Source organism: Polypterus senegalus, chromosome 2 (genome assembly GCF_016835505.1).
Source record: "Polypterus senegalus isolate Bchr_013 chromosome 2, ASM1683550v1, whole genome shotgun sequence".
Lineage (NCBI taxonomy): Eukaryota > Metazoa > Chordata > Cladistia > Polypteriformes > Polypteridae > Polypterus > Polypterus senegalus.
In genome coordinates this window covers 285,659,415-285,686,644 of record NC_053155.1, presented here as the reverse complement: position 1 = coordinate 285,686,644, position 27,230 = coordinate 285,659,415, and the positions used below count along the sequence as shown (strand labels likewise).

At 34.8% G+C, this 27,230-nt stretch overlaps 1 protein-coding gene across 1 annotated transcript; it reads right to left on the bottom strand.

Moving 5' to 3' along the window:
- Positions 1 to 12,846: 12,846 nt before the first annotated feature.
- On the bottom strand, positions 12,847 to 14,233 carry LOC120524589 (olfactory receptor-like protein COR9). The gene is made up of 2 exons (XM_039746420.1): positions 14,164 to 14,233; positions 12,847 to 13,466 (listed from the first exon to the last, which is right to left on the bottom strand). Exons 1-2 carry the CDS (start codon positions 14,231 to 14,233, stop codon positions 12,847 to 12,849), a joined length of 690 nt encoding a protein of 229 aa, XP_039602354.1.
- Between the last annotated feature and the right edge of the window lie 12,997 nt (positions 14,234 to 27,230).

The following is a 27,230-nucleotide window of genomic DNA, read 5'->3' as shown; positions in this document are numbered from 1 at the left end:
ATAGTTTAATGTATAAATGGAAATAAGTAACGAGTCGAGTGTTTCCCTGTGTAGTGGAGTAAGAGTAGCGTTTCTTCTTCACAAATGTACTCAAGTAAAAGTAAAATGTATGGTGCAGTAAAACTACTCTTAGTAATACAATTTTTTTTAAAATTACTCAAGTAAATGTAACGGAGTAAATGTAACTCGTTAGAGGTGGGTAGGGCCTGGGCCAAGTGGTACAACATTTCAGGAAGCCTTGGCTTAAAGTGTGGGAACCCTGTAATAAGTACATATCAAATACAATTATGGGATTCATTCTCAACGTCACAGTTTATTTCTGGGCTTTCCTCCCAGTTATAGATTGGTTGGAGTAAGGCATGCAAGAAGAAATGTCTTAACATGCAATTGCAGAATCCCCTTTGTTGTACTCATCATTCTACAGAAAGAATATTCTGATTTTCAAACTGAATCCAGTAAAAGTCTGTCACAAGAGCCATCATTGTGAATATGATTGTGCTACTAATCTCTCACCCAACACATCCCTTCATAAGGGGAAAATTCATGTTTTAACTTGCTCAGAAACTCAGGGGATATTAGAATGTTACTGAGAATTTACACTATATAACAGGTGTGATAAGAATGCTATATAGTGGCCGACCTGACACAGACTTGACAGTGAGGCACGTGTAAAACTCAACAAACTTTTATTTCCTTCAGCTGGAGGGCACGTCTTTCCCGTAATCCCTCCAGCCACAACACAGTCCCAAGCACTTAAGCACAGCACTCTTCTTCTCTTTCTGGCACCACCAATCCTTCCAGGCAACCTTGTCCTCCTCCTCACCCGACTCTGACCCCTGAGTGGTGGTTGCTGGCTCCTTTTATAGTTCACCCAGAAGTGCTCCAGGTGCTTGATCCAGCTGCAATTCCGGGTGTGATGAATATGCTGCCCACACAGCCTCAGGAGTCCCAAACACAGCACCCCCTGGCGGTGCCTGCGGGACCCAAAAGGGCTGCACCCAACTCCAATTCCCAGGGAGCCCTGTGGGAAACCGAGGCACTGCTCCACCCCAGGGGGTGGCCATCTAGCGTCCATGGGGAGATATTGCACTGTCCAGGGCTGCTACCCCTGAATATACTATGCAGGGGCGTCCCGGCTGGGGATGGACGCCAGCCGCCTGCCACACAGGGTTATAGCTTTGCCTTGCAGTGCAGTGGAGGACGTTTTTTTGATCATTGAGGAAAAGCCCACCCAGACTGTTCCAATCTATCCAAGATTTGGAAGCTTACTATATTTTATTGTGACTCCTTCCCTGTTTTTTTTCTTTTTGTTTTGGGTTCTGATCCTTGCCTGTGTCTTTGACTATGATTTTTGCCTTCCAGTTTTACCTTCACTTTATTCCACAAATACATTTTTTCACCTGTCCTTTCTTAGTAGGTAGTGCTTTTGTAATTACGTGCATTGTAACAATGGACAGACTGTGTTATGGATATCCTAATTAGTTGTGGGACCTTCCACCAGTTACTTCCTTTTTAGCATTGCCCCTGTCCAAACTGTTGCTGGCATCGAATTCAAAATAAAACCATAACATTTCATTAACAGTAAAAATTAACAGTAATATTGTTTGACTTTTTTGGCTGTAAATGAAATGCGTTTAAAATATATTTTAGTAAGAAGTCAAGAAAAATGGCTAAGATTCTTTAGCCTGAAGAGGTGTATTAATTTTTTACATTTAAGATGTCTCACTTAAAGGTTTTTCAATGTTGTTTCTTGTCCTAGTGTGTATATAAACACAGGGAACTCCAGTTTCTCTATTACATCTTACCTGAAGAAGGGGCCTGAGTTGCCTTAAAAGCTTGCATATTGTAATCTTTTTAGTGAGTCCATAAAAGGTGTCATTTTGCTTGACTTCTCACTACATTCATAATGGCTAACACAGTACAACACCCTAGTACTACAAATATATTTTAGAAATTTATATTGCTACCAATATGAATAAATCATTTCCTTTTCTGTGTATTATAATATATTTTTCCAAAATATAAAAAAAAAATCAATATATTTTAAAATAAAAGTATCATACTGTAAAGTATAAATATTACAACATACTTTTAAATATACTGTTATACTTTACAATATATTTTACAGTATATGCTGTAAACATTTCAGTATATTTTAATATTGATTTGTCTTCTTTAGATTACACTAATAGAAAATTTGCTTAGGATCAAATACTCTAATATTATAGGTGTATTTATAATTAAAATTGTTAACCTGACAGTATATCTCTAAAAACAAATATTGAAGAGCTATACATTTAACACATTGATACCTTTTTAAATATTCTTTCTCGGAAGTGTCAAAAAATATATACTAAGCTTATAGTACACGTTTCAGAGTAGAATACATTATATCCTATATGCGCCAACACCAATAAATTCATAAATAAATTCAAATTATATTTTATTTTCTAGTTAAAAACATAAATCTTATAATGATTCAGATCTTTCAGAAACATACATTTAAGCAAACAGTGCATTTACAGATATGTTTGTTAAAATAGTTTAAGGGAAATGTATGTTTGATTATATTTCAGATCTAATCTTAAAATTATATATTTGAACTAAATATGTTTTTAATTTTTATTGAGAGATATGCCTGCATTGTTTTGAGCATATTGCAGTAAAGTTTATTTTTCATACAGGTTTACTTTTAAGCCAAATTAATGTCACAGTTGAATAGTCAGTCAGTCATTTTCTAACCCACTTCTTCCTGACCCGGGTCACAGGGGTGCCACAGCCTATCCCAGCCAGCAAAGAGCGTAAGGCAGGAACATACTCTGGACAGGGTGCCACAGTTTAATTTTCTGAAGTTTTTTTTTAACTATTTAAACATAAAATAGATTGTACCAAAACATGGAGTTTTTCTTTGTTTTTATTAATAACTTTTTTAAGTTATACAAGCACAACATTTGAAATAATCCTGTTTGTAGGAAGAATTGCAGTTCAAGTTTTTTCTTATGCACAGTGTGATTTGTAAACTACAGTATAAAGAACATAAATATGCTGATGGTATGAACTATTAAAAAAAAAAACTATACATATACACATATAGAAATTGAAGTCGTCAAAGAAATTCTCCAAAGAGAGGTGGAAATGCTTGTTCAGCACGGAAATAACTGCATTGTTATGGAGTGCTATAAAAGTCTTCATAGGTATTCTTATCCTTATTTGTCTCAATTTACAACTTTTTTTTGTTATTATTCTATGCATTCAGTTGTTTGCTTTCTGATTCTGTTGTTTTGTGTCATGGGAAGCTGAAGCCTGTACTAGCAGCCAGCAGCATTGGGTGCAGAACATGAATGAGCTGTGTATGACTGTTGTGCACTGCACAGCATACTCACACTGATACCCGAGCCCCGGGCACCATGCCAATTTAGACCTGCTAGTCATCTTAATTGGAATGTTTTAGGACATTAATGGAAATACAAAACACCCAGAGAAAAACTCTAAAGACAGAAGAAAAAGGTAAAAAACTCCACTCAGGCAGTGTTTGGGCCATGAAACAAACACAGTCTCCTGATACAGTGAGGTTATGAGTTAAACAGGGTGCCATCTGACTAAAATGTGTTAAACATGTACAACAGAGAACTCCAAGATTTACATGGGCATTTTTTTTTACAAATGTTTGAACTTTACCATCTAATTCTAAATTATTTTTAAGTAAAAGATAAAAAATAGAAATACCAAGTGAATCTAAAACTCTTTGTCTTAAGACTTTAATATTGTTTGAGGGAATGCTCTATTCCTATAATACTTTTTTATCTTTGTCATTATTTCTTCAGTTTTTAGTGTGTATATAACAGGATTTAGTAAAGGAGGAATAGTAACTGACAAAGAATTGTTGAGTATTCTTGCATTTGTAGAAATACTGTATCCAGCCATTACAGTGACATAGGTCAACAGTTGCGGTGTGTAATAAAGCAACACAAGAATTAAGTGGGATGTGCATGTTTTGAATGCTTTATAGCAGTCAGCAGTGTTTAATTTTCTTAATGCTACAAAAATGCAAACATATGTTATCAATGTGAAAGTAAGTGGAATAAATAGGACAGAAACTATATGGGACTGAGCAACATAAATGTTTTGTGTAATATCATTGCATGCCAAATAAATAACAGGTCCATGATCGCAAAAATAACTTTTTACTACAAGAGAGCTACAAAACGATAATTTGTTTACTAGCCTAACTAATACAATCAAGTAAATGGACATAAATAACCAAATACATGTTATTATCTGGAGCATTCTATGTGGAGTATTAATTCTGTGTTGATGTAATGGAAAACAAATAGCAATTAACCTATCGTAAGATAATATCATAAGAGAAAATGACTGCATCCCCACAAAAAAGTGCACAAAGAAAATACTGCACAGGCACATTTCATACTTTACAAACCTGTTATTTAAAATAAAAGTATCAATAGCTTTCGGAATAATAGCTGTGCTGCAGCAAGCATCGATCACAGCCATATGAAAGACTGCATAATATTTAGGAGTGTGCAGTGATTCTTCAAGCCATATTATAATCATTATCAAGCCATTGGACAGAATTGTAAGGCAGTAAATAACAGCTAAAAATCCCCAAAAACTAATTTCATATGGTAAGTCTGTAAATCCAGCAATGAAAAAACCAACAGGCTGAGCAATGGTATCATTCAGCAGCATCATTTCTTCTCCCTTGATTATTCTGATGTAGGACAATCACTGGATATACATCTAAATGAATAAAGAGAAACAATTACAGCTTATATAATCATATTTGTGCATTTTTGCAGTCAAAGAAAACATTGGCAGGTTGATATTTGGTCACTTTCCTTTAATTTTACTCATTTTAGTTAATGTGAGTATCACTTTAAAATTTTCTTTAATTTTCTTTGAATGAATGGCAATCAATTTTTTTACCATTGATAATTAACTCACTTTTTTTCCTAACCAGCAAAGACATTTACAGCCCCTCAATTAAAGGTACTTCATGCTTCATTAATGTTTTTATTTATAAAAGCAATTACTGTGTGACCTAGAGCAGTGGTCCTCATATTCAGTCCTGAGGTCCCACTGTGGCTTCTGGTTTTCATCCCAACCAACTTCTTTTTTAATTCAGCTCTGACCCTAATTAAGCAAGTTGTTATTTCTCAGTTACTGTGTTGGTATAGCTGGGGTGCTGCTTTTTTACTGGGATTATGAAATGTGTATGCATAGTACTTATGTTTTAGTCTTTTTAATCTTAATTGTAAGGTTTTAATTACCATTGTCATTATCATTTTCTTTCAGCTTTTTCTCATTTTCTCATTATTTAGGCCATTACTTACTAAGAGAGATCCTAATACATATAACACTAAAGTGGCTGAAGCCTTTTACCTTTCAGTATCTTTTTCACTGGTGTCTACTTCACTCATTGTTGTCGTTATTAAGATACATTTAAGGGAGCAGCTGCCATATAGGCGGTTGATAGGAAAATGACAGAAGAGATTAAAGAATTTAGAACTATGAAGTATTAGAGCAAAATATGAATGTTTCTGTTTTTTTTATAAATGTAATTCTCACATTACCTGTTTTTTTCTGAATTGACAGTAAAAGGAAAAAAGACCAGCAAATGAAACAATGAGATCAGTTAGAGGTAAAAAGACATACTGACTTTGAAACCATTTGGAACAAAATCCTATATCCACAGTAGGCCCCAGGACTGAATACCAACATTTTATGGATGCTTACTCAGCCAATGTGCTAACTTAAAAAATACAGCAATCATTAAACTGATGAAATTAAATTCAATAGATGAAAGCATTAGGTAATGATCTGAAGCTTAACATCATACTTGGACATTGTTTTCCATAAAAACATATAATAATATTTTTTTGAAATAGACATTTGATTTCACAATTATGACCCATTTCCTGATTAATCATAATTACATAACCGATATGAAAGCTAAACTAGGTGGCACATCTATACACTTTATATAAAGCTACATTAAATAAATATTGTATTTTCTGTAAATGTATGTGTTAAACATGAAAAACTGCATTTTTTAAATTAGGTTTTAATAACAGTGGGAAAGTAGATATAACATAATAATAACAAATTAGGCAAATATTAATAAGTTTTTTTTTCATTTCTATTCATTAATTCATATATTTATGTAGATTATGATTCAACTCACCAAGCTTTTCCAAAACTGAACCTTAGTAGAAACTACTGCTAACAGAAACTACTACTTCAGTTATGTTTTATAAGTTCTCATAACCCAGTGTCTTTATATGAAAACTGTAAACCACTGAAGTCTTTTCAGGAGGGAGACCATTAAAAGGAAAAGGGGCTTGACATCAGATGCCTGCACAGAATTTAGAATAATTAGGTCTGCAGAGACAGACAATTTCTTAATCATTTTATTTGCAATAGTATTATATTAAAGGACGAGTAATCAGCACAGTCAAGTAAAGCAAATATAACATTGCACAGGTTTTAATTGCATTTGAAGCAACTTGCAGGCAGGTAAAAAAGACAGTGTGAGTCATACATTCGTTATTGATCTCACTTAATACAGTTTCAAAATGTCAGAACTAAGTGCAAGGCACCAACCAGTCCTGACACCCTAACCAGTGCACACCAAACTAATTTAGAGTCACTAATTACCATAGCGCTCCAATTTTTTGTATACTGGGTACAAAGCACATTCATAAATCTGCATCTGCATTGCTTTAACATCAAACTGCTAAACCATAAATTATCTAGAAAAACATATATCTCATAGTAAAACAGTGCAAGACAATAAAAAGTCCATTAACATTATAAGATAAATATTGTCATTTGACAAAAAGAGACAGGAAATAAAAATTCTAGTCAATAGTATTCATGGAGAATATACACTTCTGGAGATAAATAGTTAAGGATTAGTTCCGATTTTGTCCACTGTCTCTTCCCATGGCAGGAATAGTAGCTTGCCAATGATTCCGGTATGGGGAGGTAAATGGGTGTACAGCCCTTGAAGTCATGGGTAGAATGTCCAGCCTCTACTAAGGCAGTGATTAGGCCAGAATTTCAAAACTTAAACTGTGAGGCAGAGGTGCCACCAGGGCCATCTTAATGCATGGGTACGCTGGGCAGTTGCCCGGGGTTAGGGTTAGGGGCCCGGGGCCTATAATTCTGTTAAGACGACCCTGGGTGCCACTACTGTCCCACAATGTTGCCTTTTAAGAATCAATACACATCCAATTTGTATTTCACTCTGTTACTCCTTGTAATATTAGTGTTTCAATTTTAGGTAGAAAGAAAGGGAAGAAATGGGGAAGTTTAAGGACCTGGGGCCTCATGTATAAACGGTGCGTACGCACAGAAATGTTGCGTAAGAACTTTTCCATGTTCAAATCGCGATGTATAAAACCTACACTTGGCGTAAAGCCACGCACTTTTCCATGGTACCTCATGCCTTGTTGTACGCAAGTTCTCCGCTCGGTTTTGCAAACTGGCGGCACCCAGCGTCAAAGCAATGGTACTGTTCTTGTGTGATTACTCATTATTTTCATGACGCGGCTTTATAAATACACAGAAACTAACCGCATATTGTTTATTAGTGTAATGCATCTGATTGTAATTAACTCGTAACAATATAATGGTCCAGGGAACAGCCATAGTATTCCAAATACCATAACTGCTTTAGCGTTGTTACTCTCACTTCTTTCTTCTTCTTCTTCTTCTTCTTTCGGCTCCTCCCTTTAGGAGTTGCCACAGCGGATCATCTTTTTCCATATTACTCTCACTGCACGACTCGGAGTATTTATATCACTGTATATGAGTGTGAATCACAGCAGCAGCTGATCGGAAAGAGAATTATCGGTATACAGCTTTAAGGACACGGTGTCTCAGCCACTGCAAAACATTTTAAAGCCTTTCCTGTACAGACCTCGCGGTTCAGAAACAGTTTAATCCCAAGAACTTTAAATGCACTCAATCAATTGCTCCTTGTAGAACGGTTTGTACTTATAAGTACAATCACCCCACTGTAAACTTGCACTACAGTTATAATATCTCACAACCTGGGCCACTTTATAAAGCGCGTATTTACATATGATGACGATATCATTTTAAGGTGAAATGCAGCAAAATATGTTTGTTAAATTATACACATAAAACTTTAACTTCATTTAAATAATCTATATTCTTCACTGGGAGTGTCGTGAAGGATAGAATAATTAAACATGTACTACGAAGATATTTCAATGTTCTTTAAACGTTTTGAAGAATCGGCGCTAAGCTTACAGAAGGCTTAACGTCTATTACAGAGCTGATTGTATGGCGATCGGTTACTTGGGGAAAGAAAAGCAAGGACTCTTGGGGCCACGCCAATATATATTGAATATAAAACAGAAAGATAAAATAACAACACAGCTAAAAACGCAGCGACAAATTTCAACAAAAGATAAATGCTTGTCATGAGCACGAGGCTGCTGTGCAGTGTCCGCAACGGACGTGGCCATCCACCGTGATAAACTACCTTACTGACATTGGCCGACGAAGGAGCCACCGATTCTTCCTCTGCCCAGTGCCACCACAAGCCTAGAGCCGCCCCTGAGTACTGCTGCATTAAATTATTTTATCGAAGTGAAACACATGTTTAATAATGTGTTTTAACTCCTATCATCATGAAAATGACATCACGTATACATCTCAGTATTTTAGTTATTCAGGGAGCTGTAATATCACGAATGTAATGGACTCTGTGTCCAGTTGGAGGAAGAGAGCCAGTTTAAGAAGCAAGTAGTGATTCACACACATAGAGCACATACGAGTAGAAGATCAAATACAAAACAAAGCATTTAACGTGCTACTTTAATTACGACGTGATTTGAGAAACTGGTTAATTAAACAATTGTAAGATGAAGTTTATAATGTTCTACTAAATGACAAAATAAACTACGTGATTAAAGTGGAAATGTCGAGATTGAAGTTGACATTTCATTCTTTTTCCCCACCGTGTGCCTTTTTTCTTTGTACCCTAATAAACTTTCATATGACACTCAGACAGTGGGATTACAACTCTTCTTTTCATGGCAACTTCGATATGTGACTTCTTTTTTATTTCCAGCACTGTGCGATTTTGTGAATGTGAGCTTTCAAGTTTCTCCAACACGCTATGTCACTCGATCAACTTCATTTTGTTGATTATACCACGGTTTATTTGAACAAATAGTATGTTTTCAGTATTCAAATAATAAAATAATAATCTCCAGTTTACTTTTAAGTTTAGGTTTACACTGCATCAGTTTACCCAGAAATATTTACTTAGCTTTTCAGTCCCTGGTGATGATGGGAAATATCACAAAATAATACTGCCACCTACAAATTATAACATTTTGAGTGGGCTATATGTTTAGCACAGTGTTTCCCAAACTCTGTCCTGGGGGCACACTGTGGCTGCAGGTTTTTGTTCCAACCAGATTCCTAATCAGTGACAACACCTGATAGCACTGAGCTTATTTAATTAACTGGGATTTTTTTTTTCTCTTATTCTACATTCAAAGCACAGCAGCATGATTTTTACATTTATAAGACATTTAGAAATATTTCTGCTTTTTCTATTGATTTAAATGATTAACACTCTTTTGTTGATTTCATTATATTTTGCCCTTTCTCTGTGCAGTTTTTTACTCCTTGGTTGTATCTTATTAATGACAATTAAAAATGAGCAGAGCAGACACTCAGGCAAACAATACTGAATAATCAAAAGCTGAAAGTACTGTAGCATCAGACACACTAATTAGTAAATAATGGATTAATTAAACAATTAGAACACCTGGAAAAAACAAACTTTTTCTAATTTCTATATTGTTTCCAAAGCACAGAACTTGGGAAATAACACATCACTTAATTAGCCCAGGAGTCCAATTAAAAACAGAAGTTGGTTGGAACAAAAACCTGCAGCCACAGGGGGTCCCCAGGACCATCCATCCATCCATTATCCAACCCGCTATATATCCTAACACAAGGTCACGGGGTTAGTTTGGGAAACACTGGGTTAGCATTTAGAGTTCCCTATACATTAATCCATCCTTATTTTTAAGCCATTATATCAGACTAAAGTTATGATGCTCTGGAGCCTCTGATAGCAACAGCAAGCAGACTCTAAGACATAATCCACATTGGACTGCCATTGAAGCACTTCAGGGTACAGAAATGTTCTCAGTACTCATCACCTAACAATATACTTGTGAAATGAGGGAAAAAAAAATCCCAAGAATACTTAGAACACATGTAAACCCCCCGATAGAATTCCCTTTTGGGATATAGACCATTTCTCTTCACTGAGTGGTAGCAAGTTTGCCTGCTCCTCTGCAAAGCAGCTCTGTTTGGCTCATGTCGGATGCAATATTTTAAACTTAGAGCAGAGAGTTCAGGTGGATCTGTAGGTCCATGGCAAATAAGTATGATTGCAAATTACAGATTTCTTGCCATTCTGCCATTCAGGGAAATTGTGGGAAATGATTGTTATGGATTGAGTTATGCATACTTTCTTTCATCACTGCTGTTGAAGTTCTTTCTTTAGTATTTAGTAATCCAGTGTTGGCTGAATACTGAAAATTTATACTAGTACTGTGGAATATACAAAAAATTAACTATGCAGAATGATATAACTTAGGATATCTACCTTAAGAAAAAAAATCACACTATAAATGGATAAGCACTAAGCATCATGAAGAAGAGCAACTTTTCAAAATACATGCATGCTCTGGTGCTTTTTGTGTGCAACACAGAAATGGTTGTTTCATCATGCACTTTAAGGTAGTTTTGAACCATGTACTAATGTATCATCGTATCACAGATCAATGCTTCAGGTCCAGTTACTTAGAAGCAAAGAAAGTAGACACATAGCATTTAGACAGTAATGCATTGCTCCTTTATAAACTGAATACTGTTGGTATAAGGAATCCCCATACGCTTCTAATATCTACTGTCACATTCTTCAGCATCACTGAGGCCAAGACAGGTACTAACGTCTGTGTGAGACACCTGTTATACTTTTCTCTGGAAGTTTCTTTTTTTATGAACTTCATGCTTCTCAAAAGATGTACTTCTCAAAGGACTCAATCATCAAGCCCTGAACAGCCTGTGATTTGCTCACAGACAGCTTCACAGTCCAGACTGTAAAGAACTGTCTGTTAGCTGCTACATTAGTTTACCCCAACCTAGTAATGGGCGCTGGGTGATTTTACAACATTATAACATGTTTGTAAGATGTATTTTCTGGAACAAAGTATCTAAAGGGTAAAGTATGAATCCATCTTTTGGTGGCATACAAACTATGACCTCCATTAGTTTATTACAGCAGCATCCAAAAATCTGTTGGTCATGATTAAGGTGATGGAAAATATATATATATATATATATAAAAAAACAGGGATTACATATTGCAAACACTTTTATTTTTTATTTCACATTCAGTGGAAGTAAATATACAAGACTGTGCTTCTTCTCTCAGTAAAAGATAAAACATGTTAGATACTCTGGTTTAAGGAACATGTTTTTTTTGGTGTGATTAATATGTTTAGTCCAGCCTCCAAAGAGTGAAAATCATAATAAATATAAAATAGAAAGGACAGTCTAACATTTTATGAACCCATAATGAACATTATAATCTTAGCAATCCTGTGCCTTCCAGGAATAGGATTTTGTAATCTAACCTAATCAAGTCTGATCACTCACAACTATATAATTTACAATTGTCACTTAATCAAGTCAAGAATTTTGGGATAACTGAAACCCAAGAATAAAAAAACAAGTGGACACAGGGAGAATATGAAAAATATGTACTTACTGCAACATGGTCAATAATTAAACTCATATCCCTGCAACTGGGTATGTGACTGTTGTTGCCCCAGCAGCTTAACAAAGTAAAATTATAATATGTATTCTTTATACTGATTAGAAAGAAATGCATATAATCAATTCTGATGTTTCTTTAATAAATCTGAGTGAAGTCTGAACCATTTTCCAACTATTGTAGTAAATACATAATCTTATGAATCAGTGACATACCTACATTTTCATATGTATATTTCCATTTCTCTGTAATGAAAATCTATTACATTTTAAGTAGTTTTATCTTAACTCCTTTATAATTTAAAAAAAACAAAAACAGATTTTAATGACTAGGCTGCTTCAACTACATTGAAGAATTGCATTGTTACATTGAGAAAGAAAGAGAGAGCAGACATAGTGTTTATTTTTCCAATTACAATGTTCCATTCTTATTCTTTAACATCCCTTCAGATAACATTAATTGTTTCTAGAATATTTCATTTTCTAACCCGTTTAGTCCTGTATAGGGTCACTGGGGGGGTGTTGGAGCCTATCCTGGCTGGCATAGGGCTCAAGGTAGGAACAAACCTGGGACAAACCCAGTCCATCGCAGGGTGAGCACACACACACATACACATACACACACAAACCACACACTAGGACCAATTTAGAGTTGCAATAATATTGTTTACATATATTTTTATAATTCCATCCAGCTTTTAAAGTAATCCCAAAAGAATTCACATGAAATATTAATTGTTTGAGTAATAATCATTATGGATGTGTTTCTTTAAAAAAAATGCCTTTTTTTAAAAATGTAAATAATTTAAAAGCACAAAATCTAAACATTTCATCCTTAACAAAAATATGCATAAAATTGTTCTTAACAGCAAAAAGCTTATATAATGGCAAAGCACAAAACTGGAAAAAAAATAAAGCAATGCAATTTTAGATTTTTGCAATAGTTTTAAAGTTACATTCAAAAATTAAACATACAGTATAAATGGCTAATTAACATAAAGCATTGGTTTTCCTCTTCTTGGAAAATTTCCTAATATGCTCCATAATTTCTTCTGTTTTTAATGTATAAATAATTGGATTCAGAAGTGGTGGAATAGTTGCTGATAACGATGTATTCAGAATTCTGGTGTCCGTGTCAATATTGACATTCACCCAAGCTACAAGATACGTGACTAAAATAGGAGTGAAGAAAATAGTTACAAGGGTTAAGTGAGTGCTGCATGTTTTAAATGCTTTCCACCTGCTATCCGAAGATGCAATCTTTAAAAGGGCATTTACAATAAATATGTAAGTGATTACTATAAAAGCAAATGGAACAAAAAAGCAAGCAACTGTATAGAAGCATGCCATGAACCAGTTGGGTGAGTAATCCCCGCAAGCTATTTTAAAGACAGGACCGTGATCACAGAAATAACTATTAACAACCGTTGTTTTACAGTAAGGTAAACGTGGAATTAAAGAAACCATGATTATTACCACAACTAATGGGACTACCCATGATATCACAATAATCAGAATCATTCTTGAGTTTGAATTCAGTGCGTTGCTTCGAAGTGGAAAGCATATTGCAATTAACCTGTCATAGGCTAATACACAAAGAGCAAATGACTCTAATGAGCAAAAGTAATGCACAAAAAACAACTGTGTTAAACATGTATCAAAATATACAAATCTAGAATTAAATAAAAATGTGTGTATTGCTTTTGGAATTATTGCAGTACTATAGCTCACATCAACAACAGCCAAACTAAACACTGCAAAATATTTAGGCGTATGCAGGCTTTCAGCAAAGAAGATAATGGACATTATCAAAAAATTGGCTAAAAGTGTAATAATGTAGACAACTGACAAAAAAATAAAATAGTATTCTGTGTTCTGCAAAGCATAAAAGCCTCGAATATAAAATCCTAATGGACGTGTGAAGTTGCTGAGGTCCATTGACTTCGCCCTACTTAAATTCAGGCAAACCTAAAATGAATGAAGATCATTAGAAATAGATATCCATTACATTTATACAACAGCATCGGTACTAATCGCCACGTTAGCATTACGGGTGTATTTAACCAATGCTTTGTCTCAATCACAATAAACAAAAGATGTTAATGCACTTTTATTGGAGTAAAATAAAAAGTAAATATATAATTGTCTTACCTATTTATTTGTAGGAGCCTCTTACAAAATACATTTAGTAACTACTGTTGTATTCATTCATTCATTCTTCAAAAAATGCAACAATCCTGTATAATATTATGCCTTAATTTTCATCTTGCAATTGACATTCTATGTGTTAAACACAAAGATACTTACTTTTCTTTTCAGAGCAGTGTTCACAAGGGGTTTTCTTCACTTTTGGTTTGTTCTTACTGAAAATCAGCATATTTATAGGCAATACAGGAGGCCATAATATTTACTGTATTCCTTAGAGATGAAATTACCACTTTATTTCATTAGATGTAGTTTATTATAATAAACATTCTTATTTAATCTTTCAATGGAAAATTATAATTGCTGGAAATTCCATGAAGAAGTAATTAGTTGGCTATAACTATTAAATTTTTTTTCCTAATGCTAGAGTATAAGATGATAATATTGTAACTGTGTTTTAGTGTGGCTCAGTTTGCTCTGTCATCTATAAGAATATAAATGTGCATTGGTTTAGTCTTCAGTGAAATAAAAGCAACTGACCTGAAACTTTTAAGCAAATAAGAAATTCTTCAATTAAGCTCAAATAATTAAAAGTATTCAAAAGTATTCGAAAAAGATTTTTAATTTGATTGCACCTATTCTTATTAATTTTTCCAACTTCTGACTTTCTTGGCAGTATATGAGTATGCTTGTTAGTTTTTATTGTCAACTTGATTTAGTGCAGTATTTTGAAACCAAAATATTTAATTGACTCAAATCACTTTTACGATTTTTCCATTTATTGTCAAATTTAAAAATATTACAAATGTGTGAGGCTTAAACAAAAGAGAACAATAAATAGATTCCAATTTGTCAAAGTGTTGCTATTTTAAATAATTGTGCACTGTTTTCTACAATCAGAGTAGTCATCCAGCTACACAAAAAATACTCTCATTAAAGTGCACTCTTAACAGTACACAATTTACTCGTAGTACGTAAAACACAAATAAAAAAATAGTAGACATGTTTAAAAATACCGTACTTGAAATTTTAGCCTGTTTTAGCCATTAGTATTAAAAAAAAACTAAAGTATGTTTTACAAAATAAAGTATTTTAACAGATATGAATTGGGTGACTGCAGCAGCTCTTTTCTGGAATACAGTACTTCAAAACGTGCAGTACAGTTCCTCTGCGTACCTCAACATTAAAAATTTCTTGGTATTCAGTCGTCCACAATTTGTTTTCTATATAATGGAAACATAGTAAACATGCTTCAAACAGAAAATAATTAAAATATCATGAACGTTTACCATTGAATATACTAATACGTTCACAAAGATCAAATATCTTACTGTCAATTAGTTCAGCTTAATAAATTACAAAGAGCAAATTGCATGTTTTTTAAAATGGCAATTTAGATTTTAACCCTAAGTTAAAACAAGACTAACTTTTTCAGTGTACATTTTGTCATTTTTTAGTCCATAGTACAAACTGAAAATTGTAATATAAATAAAGACCTGAGGTAATTCATTGAAGAAGGACCACAGAATTATCATTATTCCAGCTTCTTAGGTATCTTTTTTCATTCAGGTTATGACTCCCTTGGTTGTTTCAGATTAAGGACATAAATATGACCAAAAGCTATGACACAGGCAGATGCAATTGAAAACAACTAATTCAGAATCAGTACACCATGTATGACTTTTCCTAGGAAGATGGTGAGGGTCGCTTTCTTTATAAATCACAAAGATTTCTGTTACCACCTGCTGAAGATCAATTCTGGGCTTCCTCTCCCTGAGTATCCTGCGAAAACATAAGGTCACATGATTCTGAGATAGATTTGTCTGGGTTAATGAGGAGAAAAAGGTATTTGTTGATTCTAGAAACTTTGTAACAACATATGTACAAGGAAAATGTCACTCTTATTCTATTCTCAGACAATTTTGATACAGAAATCATTAAATTATGCTCTAATTCTGAGTGTCACACTACAAGCCCCCATGTCTTGATTTGTGTCTGTCTAGTTCAGGCGTGTCCAGCTCAGATCCTGGAGGACTAAAGTGGCTGCAGATTATTGTTTTAAGCACATTGTTAATTACTAACTAGTTACTGCTGCTAATTTAACATAATGCTTATGCCTTATTTATGATTGACTTGCTTAATTGTTTTTACCCTTAAGCATCAGTCAAACAATAAAAAGTGAGCCAATAGAAGACCAGCTAACTCAGGGGTGCTGGAAGTTCACGATTTGTACTTCACCCAATCTCCCATTTAACTGTTAATGAACCACATTATTTAATTCTACTTCTTTTTGATGTTCTCATTTTGCCACTTCAGTCATTTCCAAAACTGATTTTGAAATATTTTCTACACCAGAGCAGATCAATATTTCTCAGACCTTCATTTTCATATATTTTATTGAGGCAGATTTAGGAACAGTTTCTTGATAACAAACAGCAAGAGTCTCACTCATGCATTTCTCACTAGTCTCTCACCAAGCTCTTCCATCTGTTTTTCAAAGGCTTTCACGAAAATTGTTGGGAATCAGGTATCTCTCAATGGTGAAAGAAAACCACACTTCTAATAGCCTTAGGCATGGTCTTGAAAAATATTGGTGAAAGCAGCTCTTTAAAATAGGGATAAACAGTAAAAAAGTAAAATATAAAATGACAAGGGCATTAAAAGTATAAATTTAGGGAAATTACAGTAAATAAAGTATGCATGAATTCTAGAAGAAAATTGAGGTCTAGTCTGTAGACATAAATCTTAAAAGCGCCCACAAAAAAAAAAGAATTAAATTGTTGACTGCAACAGATTAGTCATTATGGCAAACTTAGCTGGCATCAGGGGAAAAATGGAATGATCATGGCAGTTGCATCACATATTTTCAGAGAATATTGAAGGCCACTACCTGACTGATTCAAAGTTGTGATGCATCTAGTGTAGCTCCTGGTCACTTCCTGATAATGTTCAATACTCTTTGCACATTAAGCAAAGGAAATCCACTCATTCTCTAAATCTGCATATCTTTAACAGGGTCGCGGAAAAATCTCGGGAAGCATCAGGTGCATATTGGAAAAATTCCTGGACAATGCATAAATTCGTTGCAGGGAAGGAAATCTTTTTGTGCAGACAGAACAGAGGTTCACCAGTGAGTGATTTAATCCCGATACCTGTATCATCAAACAGACTAATCATACTATATTAAAAAAAATAATAATAATTGCCAGTGCTACATTAACTCTTACAGTGTTAAAGTAACCATTTAGCAGTTTCATTATTTTACTGTGCAAAAAAATCTTCTTGGACAGAGGGACATGTTATATAGTACTGTAAAAATTAGCATTTGTTTGATACACAGCACAGAAAACAGACATGAGCAGGTCAACGTAGCAGTTTATTTTTGCAGCTACATGCTCAGATAAGGTCTGGTTTTCATTTTCTCTCTCCTCTATTTTCTCGCATCCCTACAACAACTTATCAGAATAGAAAGCGGCACTGTTATGTTAAATCTAGCTACAACATTAAAACGCAAACATTCAAATATTAAACTTACAAATGTAACAGTTTATCTATAAATAAGATTCTACATCGTGGTGCTTTGGCTATCAGGGCATTGCAAGCACTAGTAACTGAGCGGTTGACTGAGAAAGCTTTACATTTTAGCAGAGGGTTGGAATGAAAATATCCTATTTTTTTAACAAAACGTTTTATTATTTCCTTCTTACTTACTTTGTAAAACATACATTTAACATGTTTTCCTTTCTTTTACTTTACTTTTACTAGGTGTATCTTTTCTTCTGTTGAGGAATATTTTTATGTGTTAAGCAGAGAATTAAAACAGTAGTATTCTGTCTGCTGACACAATGAGAATTGTATACAGTAGATTCAACAGTGTGAACGTCTGTCTCACCACCTCCTTAACTGGCGAGAGCTCACCAACTCTCAAATACATTTGTAAGTGAAACCCATTTTGAGAAAGCCAGTGAGTGTCGCACAGCCTTCACACTGGTGTATACATTTGAGAAACAAACCCATTATCTGAAAGACACAGGTTTACATGAGATCTAAGTTAGCCTGGTCATCTGTTGGCTCGCTTTGCTTCTCATTATTGCTTGGCTGCTCATTAAATGACAAATGAAACAATTAAAACAGAAGTCAATTAAAATTAAGGCAATTCAGTATGGGTGGCATGGTGGCACAGTGGTAGCGCTGCTGCCTCACAGTAAGGAGACCTGGGTTCACTTCCCGGGTCCTCCCTGTGTGGAGTTTGCATGTTCTCCCTCTGTCTGCGTGGGTTTCCTCTGGGTGCTCTGGTTTCCTCCCAAAGACATGCAGGTTAGGTGCATTGGTGATCCTAAATTGTCCTTGGTGTGTGTGCACTGTGGTGGGCTGGCACCCTGCCCAGGATTTGTTCCTGCCTTATGCCCTGTGCTGGCTGGGATTGGCTAAAGCAGGCCCCTGTGACTTTGTGTTAGGATATAGTGGGTTGGTAAGTGACTGACTGACAATTCAGTATGGGCTGTAATGAAAACCTGCAACCACTGTAGCTCTCTAGGAAAGGAGTTGGACACCACTAATCTAGTCATACCATGTGTTCACCAGAATATTAGTCAATCACTTATCATTTTGTATGACATACCATGCACTCTGTAAGTGTAACATTAAACATTTTTGGAGTAAAAAGCAAGCATTACTTCTTCTCTCATATTGTATTCATGTTATTTTATGGTACTAGTTCAGCTCAAATATGTTGAAACAACAATTGTTTTCTCTTACTGTGTATTCTTCAATCAGATGGTTAACATCGTCCCTTAGGTATGTTATAAAGGACTTTAAAATATATAAAATTTTGATGTTGATGGTGACAGCCTGAGTAAAAATATTAATTAACAAAATGAAATTGGATAAAAAAATAGTAGTAAAAATTTGCCAAGTACTGGTTTACAATTACAGCTACTGAATAACTGAAATTAAATCTACCTGTTTCAGAACCTTCATTATCTGGCTAGTCTTGAGATGGACTACTTGCCTCTTGCTCCTGATTATCTTTATAACCTCAGTAGTGTTGCTTGTCTAATTGTGCCATTTTACTTCAAGAGGAACTGCTGTAATCCTCGAAAATTCAGCATTAATCTAAAGTGCAAAGAAAGAAAAACAAAGCATAGTACTTACTTTAAAGTGTGCAACTGAATAAAATGGCAAATAGAAATTGTTTGAGTTTCATTCAAGGAAGAACACATTATATAAACAGCGCCCTCTCTGACACTTAAAAGGAAATCTGCTGTACCCAAAACAACAAAGGCCATATGGTCATAACTTTGTCTGCCCTAGGCTACTGATTCACCATTTCTTGTCTTTTATAGCCACATGCATGATCCATCTTTCCCTTTTAGATTCTGAGTTTGTCTCTTTTTTTACTTCCATCAATAGTAGTGTCCTCTCATTTTCCATGCTTTTCTGAGTGTCACCGGTTGGAAAGCATGGATAATAGTTGGCCTCAAATTGCTTTGTATTTTCATTGTAGGGAAGGCATTCACTGCAGATGTATCCAGCATTTTTCGAGATCCATGTTACCTTGAGCTGTGTTTGATAGTCGGCCAACTTGTACCTGAGGTTTGCCCCGAAGCATCAAATATGGTAAGACTTGTGCTTAAAGACTGAAGCAAATTGGAATCTTATTAACAAAAATTTTAAAATTAAGACTTGATTAAAGCATAAAGGCTGAATACTAGAACTTTAACAGAGGTGGAGGATAAGGAAGTAAGAGCTGGGAGGAATCTTGGGGCAGACAGCAACAGACCAGAATATGATTTGGATAGTATGCCAGTAGGAACTTTATAAAAATGTATTTATATACAGTTAAAGTATATTATTGCAGTAAAATGGGTAAAACAGAATTGAATGGAGTTTGCACACAGTAAGAATCATAAGTATAGACAGCACTGTGGAATAAAAAAAGCAGAGGCAAAGGGCATAGAAATGAATTAGAAACTCTTTTGACTTCTCTCAAGAGAAGTGCTTTAAGGTTCTACATTCTGTACTGTGGTCTGTGCACTACGCACCTTGACACTATATGCTTGATATACAGTAAGTTACTTACAGCTCATATGTGCAAAGAACTATTGTTTCCAATCATCCTAATGAAATAATTTTCCAGAGAATTTCATGTTTTATCTGTGAAGGGTTGGTTCCATGTCCAGGGATTATTCCTGTCTTGAGCCTGATACTTGAGGGATAGGCTCCAGCTTCCCAACTATTCCTGCCCTGAGTAAGCAGGTTATCAAAATGAATGGACGGATGCAAATTATATTTTAGGGTAACATTCAGGAATGGAACCCTAGTTGTTTCTGCAACAAGTTAAAAATGTAAAAGTGGTACATTGATTTTAAAAGGGAGAGATGAATGAGAGATAAACAAAGGGATAACCCCTTCATTTTCATGTAAAATGCTAAATTGGCTCATGGATTAAGTGGTGATTCTAAATTGAATATACCTTGTGAAACATGTCTACCCTGTTCAGGGTTTCCTCCTGCCTTTCTGTTTGTGCAATCTTGGGCATCTGTGATATTAAACTTCGGTAAATAGGTTTAATAACATGTTGATTATGTTTGCTTAATCCAATATTAGGCTGACTGACTGACAATTCAGTATGTGTTGTAATCCATCCCAGACACAGATCCATTGTCTACCCTAAGATAATTGAGTGAACTACAGAAGTTAAGAGATGCATTCCATATTTGTACCAAATAAAATTATATTCATCTGAGCAATGATTGTATAGTTAGTATCGTTTGAAAAAAGATTTTTAAAATATAAAAACAACAATAAAAAAGCAAGTAAAAGTGATGGATACATTAAATAATGCATATAATATTAGATAATCTAAACATTTCAGTTTTCTCCTTCATAAAAAAACAAAATTCTTCCTGCAGACCTCTAATGACTGTCAGTGTAATGTATTAACGTGAAACATGCACAGTTTTAAGCTAGTTATGTTAAATAAAAAGATGAATAAAACAAAGACTGAAAGTTTTATGTTATTTAAAATCTACTTGTTAGTCTGTGATTCAAATGTCTGAGGAAAATGTAAAGAATATATAATTTCAATATTATTGTAATCTGCTAAATATCACTGATGGCTGACTTGATTCTGCAGAATTACTGGATGCTAAACTGAGTTATATAAGGTACAAGGCTACTAAACTACCTGAGATAGCTCAGTTTCCATGCAATTCAAAATTGTGGCTGCTGGATGGGTTGTATGGGGGTGGGTTTGGTTGATTTGTATCTGATTTAAAATGTTAAGGTTGAGAGAGAGAGCACTTAAGGAACACTGCTTCTTCATCTAAGACCATAGGCTTGGGTGGGTGGCATCAGGCGAGCATTGGATAGGATCGTGGCTTTGGATCAGCTCATGAAGCTGAGAAAAATGTGGCAGATAGTGTTGCCACTCTACCCAGGTGAGTGAGTGAGTGAGTGCATTCAGCACTTTAGTAATTTTAATCCTATAACTGAGCAGGAAGTCTTAACTTTAAGTCCTAAAATGAAATCCCTAGATCCAGTGCCAACAAAACTAAAACAAAAAGTGCAATGGATGTTCTTGCAGCGCCTATTCTAAACATTATTAATAGTTCATTATTGCATGGCACAGTACCTGATGCACTAAGTGTCAGTCATTAAACCATTGCTTAAAAAGTCAGACCTAGACCCACACATACTTAATAATTATAGACCTATTTCAAATTTACCCTTTCTCTCTAAAATACTAGAAAAAGTAGTCGCCAATCAACTTCAGTCACACCTTACGCATTACAATTTATTTGAGAAATTCCAGTCTGGTTTCCACACTGGTCATAGTACAGAAACGGCACTAACGTGGGTTGTAAACAAAATTCTGATATCCTCTGATGAAGAAAACTCCACTGTAATTATGTTGTTAGACTTAAGTGCAGCATTTGACACCGTTGACCATTCTATTTTACTGCACAGGCTAGAAAATGATTTTGGGCTTGCAGGCACTGTGCTCGCTTGGCTTAGTTCTTATTTATCAAATCGGTTCTAATATGTACAGAAATGTGTTTACAGTACTGCATCATTGTACACAGAACTGAAATATGGTGTCCCGCAGGGCTCAGTACTGGGACCTTTACTGTTTTCACTTTACATTCCTCCACTGGGATCTATCATTAGAAAACATAATGTTAATTCTCACTCGTACACAGATGACACCCAGTTATACCTTTCATTTAGATCAAATGAAGTTTCTCCAATCCATCCATTCATCCATCCATCCATAATCCAACCAGCTGTATCCTATCTACAGGGTCACGGGGGTCTGCTGGAGCCAATCCCAGCCAACACAGGGCGCAAGGCAGGAAACAAACCCCCCGCAGAAGTTTCTCCAATGTTGTCTTTAATTAGTTCTGTTAGTGAACTAAAGGAGTAGATAGATGAGAACCTCATACCTTTAAACACAGATAAAACAGAGATGTTAATTGTTGGAGGGAATGACGCTGATCACCACAATATTTGGTCATCATTTAACTCAGTTGGAATCCCCATTAATTTTACTGAATCAGTCCACAATCTAGGAGTTATCTTTGACTCTAGAATGTCATTTAAAGGGCAAATTACATAGTTGTCCAAATCATGTGTCTTCCATTTTAAAAATGTTGGGAAATTAAGGCGCTTTCTAAATAAACAGGATTCTGAGAAATTAATTCATGCATTTATTTCTAGTAGAATTGACTACTGCAATGTGGTGTTCACTGGATGTTCAAACTGTTCTTTATACAACCTCCAGTTAATCCAAAATGCTGCTGCAAGAATTATTACAAGAACAAGAAAATACGAACACATAACTCCAGTTCTTAAATCCTTACACTGACTCCCGAATATGTTTAGGGCAGATTTCAAAATCCTTCTTTTAATATATAAAGCATTAAATGGCCAAGATCTGGCTTACTTGTCTGAATTTATCATGACTTACAAACCTGAGCGCACATTAAGATCTCAAGATGCCGGTCTGCTTATGATTCCAAGGATTAATAAAATAACAGTGGGAGGTCGAGCTTTTAGTTACAGGGCCCCTAAACTGTGGAATGGTCTGCCTGATACTATAAAAGACGCCCCTTCGGTCTCAGCTTTTAAATCCCGGCTGAAGACTCACTACTTCAGTTTAGTATATCCTGACTAGAGCTGCTGATTAACTGTACAGACTGCATCTCTGTTGTTAGTCATTAGCACTAAAACATAAGTAACATGATAGTTATAGTTTGATACTAACCCTCACCTATTCTGCTTCTCTTCTCAGTGCTCAAATTTGGCACTGGCCAAGTTGTTTTTCCTGCCTAAGGTAAAGTCATCCCTGATGGAGGATCGCAGGAATCGTGGGGTAGAGGGGTCCTTTCATCGGATTGGCTGGCCCAGCTCTGTTTCAACTGTGGAATGGCCAATAGGGGGAGGCAGCTTGATGGCTGAGGTCTCCAGAACTCTAAACAAATCCAAAATCATACTATGGGATATCATCTACTGTTAAATTGTGCTCTGTACTTGTAAAATTTTTATTTTTATACTGTATTGAGGATTAATTCTGTTCTGTGTATTGTACTGTATCGTATTGACCCCCTTCTTTTTGACACCCACTGCACACCCAGCCTACCTGAAAAGGGGTCTCTTTTTGAACTGCCTTTCCCAAGGTTTCTTCCATTTTTCCCCTACAATAGTTTTTTTTTTTTTTAGTTTTTACTTGTCTTCTTAGGGAGTCAAGGCTGGGGGGCTGTCAAGAGGCAGGGCCTGTTAAAGCCCATTGCAGCACTTCTTGTGTGATTTTGGGCTATACAAAAATAAATTGCTTTGTATTGTAGTGATGTGACGTAAGGCTGGCAGTGATATATGCAACCTCAAGGCAGAACCATAGAACATCCAAACAGTATTGCAAAGCAGTTGAAGACAAACAGATTGAGTCTGGTCTCAAAGGCAAAAACAGTCCTTTTAAGCTTTTAAGGGACAACAACCATCAGTGTTACCCAAAGTTGAGCATGTGCTGTCTTTCACACTCCAAGGTCATTAAAATGTGAGAAGTGGGAGGGAAAATTGGTTTTTCCATATTCTATCTAAATGCTGACAATTTCAAAGATCAGGGGTATTTCTTACTTAAAATTTAGGGTAGGTGTAGAATGTGAAGATTCCATATTTGAACCAACTAAAATTGAATTAATCTGAGCAACATTTGCATTTGATTTTCCTAGTTTCAAAACAGGTTTTTAGTAACAAGTGCTCCAGGTTAAGTTAGGCCAGGTCACTGAGAGAAGTATAGACATGAACAAAGTTCAGTTTAAACCACTTTATCTGTCTGATGTGAGTATGACAGTAGACATTAGAACATGTAACAAGAAAGGCAATGAATGTACAAACAAAGGACAGGAGAACTGAATGCAATGTTAAAGGGAAGAATCAGAAAGAACTGTCAAACAAACTGAAGCCAAAGTTACTCAAAATATTTCTTCCTGGATTTACTTAAGTGTGTTATGTCAACAATTTCCACAAAACTGAGTTATGTAAATTGTAAATAAAAGAATTTAATATTGTCTCCTTAGATCAAATACATTTCATTATGTTCAACAAGCTAAACGAACTAAAACAACCTCAACATTGTTTTATTTGACTGCATTTAGTAACTCCAATAAATACTGTATATATTTAGTATTATGAACTTACATAAAAGATACAGTAAATCACAGCATTTTGTCTTTACTTAGCTCTAAATAGCAATATTAATCAATTACATCTTATGTAATAAATATTCAAACTATATCAACACTGTACAATTTAATTAAGTGTATAGTAATTCAATTATTACCGCATAAGGTATTCAGGTTATATTTTGGTTGATTGCATCTTTTATGCAATTTTAACATTAATTAAACTGCTGCTTTGGAAACAAAGAAAAAATGGGTTTTCTGATGTAGTGTGGATGATGTGTATCAAAAATAGTCTCATAAATTGGCTTCCACAACCTCACAAAACCCACAGCATTTGGAAAAAAATCAATTTGCTGAATGTCTGTAACTTTCTTTCCAAGTATACAAAGGCATGAGGAAAGGTATGTGATGTCAACAAAAGGGGTTGTTCTTTATGAAAAATATCACACTTTATACAAATATGGGATAGTCATGTATATTTAATTGTGTATAGGAAAAGTGGGAATACCGTGTTTTGAGGAATAGAAAAGTGTTGAATACGATTATCATAAAATTAGTGAGTAATGATGATAGTACCTGAGGCTGGTTATGCTCCTGTTGAAAGAAAATAATCTGATTATGTTGTTTCATCTTACATTATGTTAGTGTTTTGACAGCTAACAGATTTAAATCAATGTAACTAGAAAAAACATAAGTAATATCAGAAAACATAATTATTTTTAAAGTTAAAGTAACTTAAATTGGGTACATAAAGAGAACATTCCCAAAAGTTTATTTTTTGAGTGAAAGCTGAAAACCAAAATGGACCTCACTACCTGTTTTTATCAAATTTATTACTTTAGTTGGAAGTTACCTTACATGGTAAGAATTGTTTGACTTGCCCACAACGGGCTTGTAACATTTCATGGCTGATTGTATGATTTGATCCATACCTTCTAAGCTCAACTTAGTGGAGAAAACTGGCTGCCCATCTAACCATTTCATTAGTCAAGTACTTAGTCAAGTACAAATGGACAAAACATCCCAAGTCCTTGTATAATAGGACTCCAGCTTAGTCTCTTCTACAAAGGTTAAATTCTGATATTTGCCTGAAGTGGACCATTAATGTCCCAATTGGGGCCTTTGAAACTTTACTTCAAATATAACCATTCTCTGTCACTATTTGCCTTTTACTGTTTGTTTAATATTTTTAATTAGTGTTCTCTGATGATATGTCTCTACATTGTGCTGAACATGTAAATAATTTTTATTTTGATTTGTTTATGTTTACCATTTCCATGATGAGGTTATTTTGTCACAATTGTTTGTGTTTTTCATTGGATGCCACCATTTTGAAGCTTTGGGTCACTAAAATATTGCATGTTGCTAGGCAAAAAATGTCAAAAAATATGGCTATTCATGTTTACCAGCATTGCATTTTTTAAAAATAAATGAAAGACCCAGAGATACTTCATTCTTAAGCAAACTGTTTCTAAAAAGTAAAATTTGTGAGCACTTTTATAGTTCAATAAATTAATTTACTTAGCTCCAAAAAATTCTTCCACCCAATTTAATCAAATAAGCCTGACTTAGCAATTGTCAAATGTTCTTGATGGGCACAACATATACTGTGCGCACCATAAATATTCCTTTATAGATTATAGAAGTTAAAGTTCTAACTTGTAAAAGAACAGCGCAAGCCTTTAAGTTAAGAAGCCTCATTATATGTGACAAACTAGAGCTTGGCCTTGTGAAGCTACAGCTGTGACAGGATTGGCACACCACAAACCTCTAAAAACTGTTCTTTGAACCTGATTTGTGTAAGTAATAGAAACTATTTAATAATTATAAATTCTTTAAAATAAATGCAGTTGTTATCACTGGATTCAATGGAATATTAAGTTGTATTTGTTATATAGTTTTCCAATCAGAAAATGAGTATGGGTATATAGGGAATTGCATTGTCTCACCTGAAATTGTATTTTGTGGAAGTAAACAGCAGACAGGCTACAGGTAAATACACCTAGAATAGATCTAATGAACTACAGTTAGTGGTAGGGAAGAATGCAAGAGGATTCACTCTAATTAGACATCTGCATTACACAGGAGAAGAGCAGTTAATGTCCATCAAACCATTCTTTGTCTGAATCAGCTCTTCTAATTACAGAACTGTGGCAGCAACATGAGATGGGAACACCAGTTTATTTTATATCACATTCAAGTACAGACACAAACTCAGCCATACAGAACATATTCAGATTGACAAGATTGTATGACCAGACTGAGAAGTGAAGCTTTTACTTCTACCTTCAGCTAAAAGCCAAAATCTTCCACACACTACAATCAAAACGGTGAAAGAAAAACAAAACATTCAGTCTTTAGAGAACAATATCCCTTAACATAACTTTAAAAGCTGAATTGACTTTCCACACAGACAAGTTATGAGTATTATAATTCTCTGGTCTACTGAATGCTGAAAACAGGGGCAAGAAGTCATGGAAAATATATTGTAATAAATTAAGCAGAGCCTCTCTTTTTATACTATATACTTGCACCAAAATATAT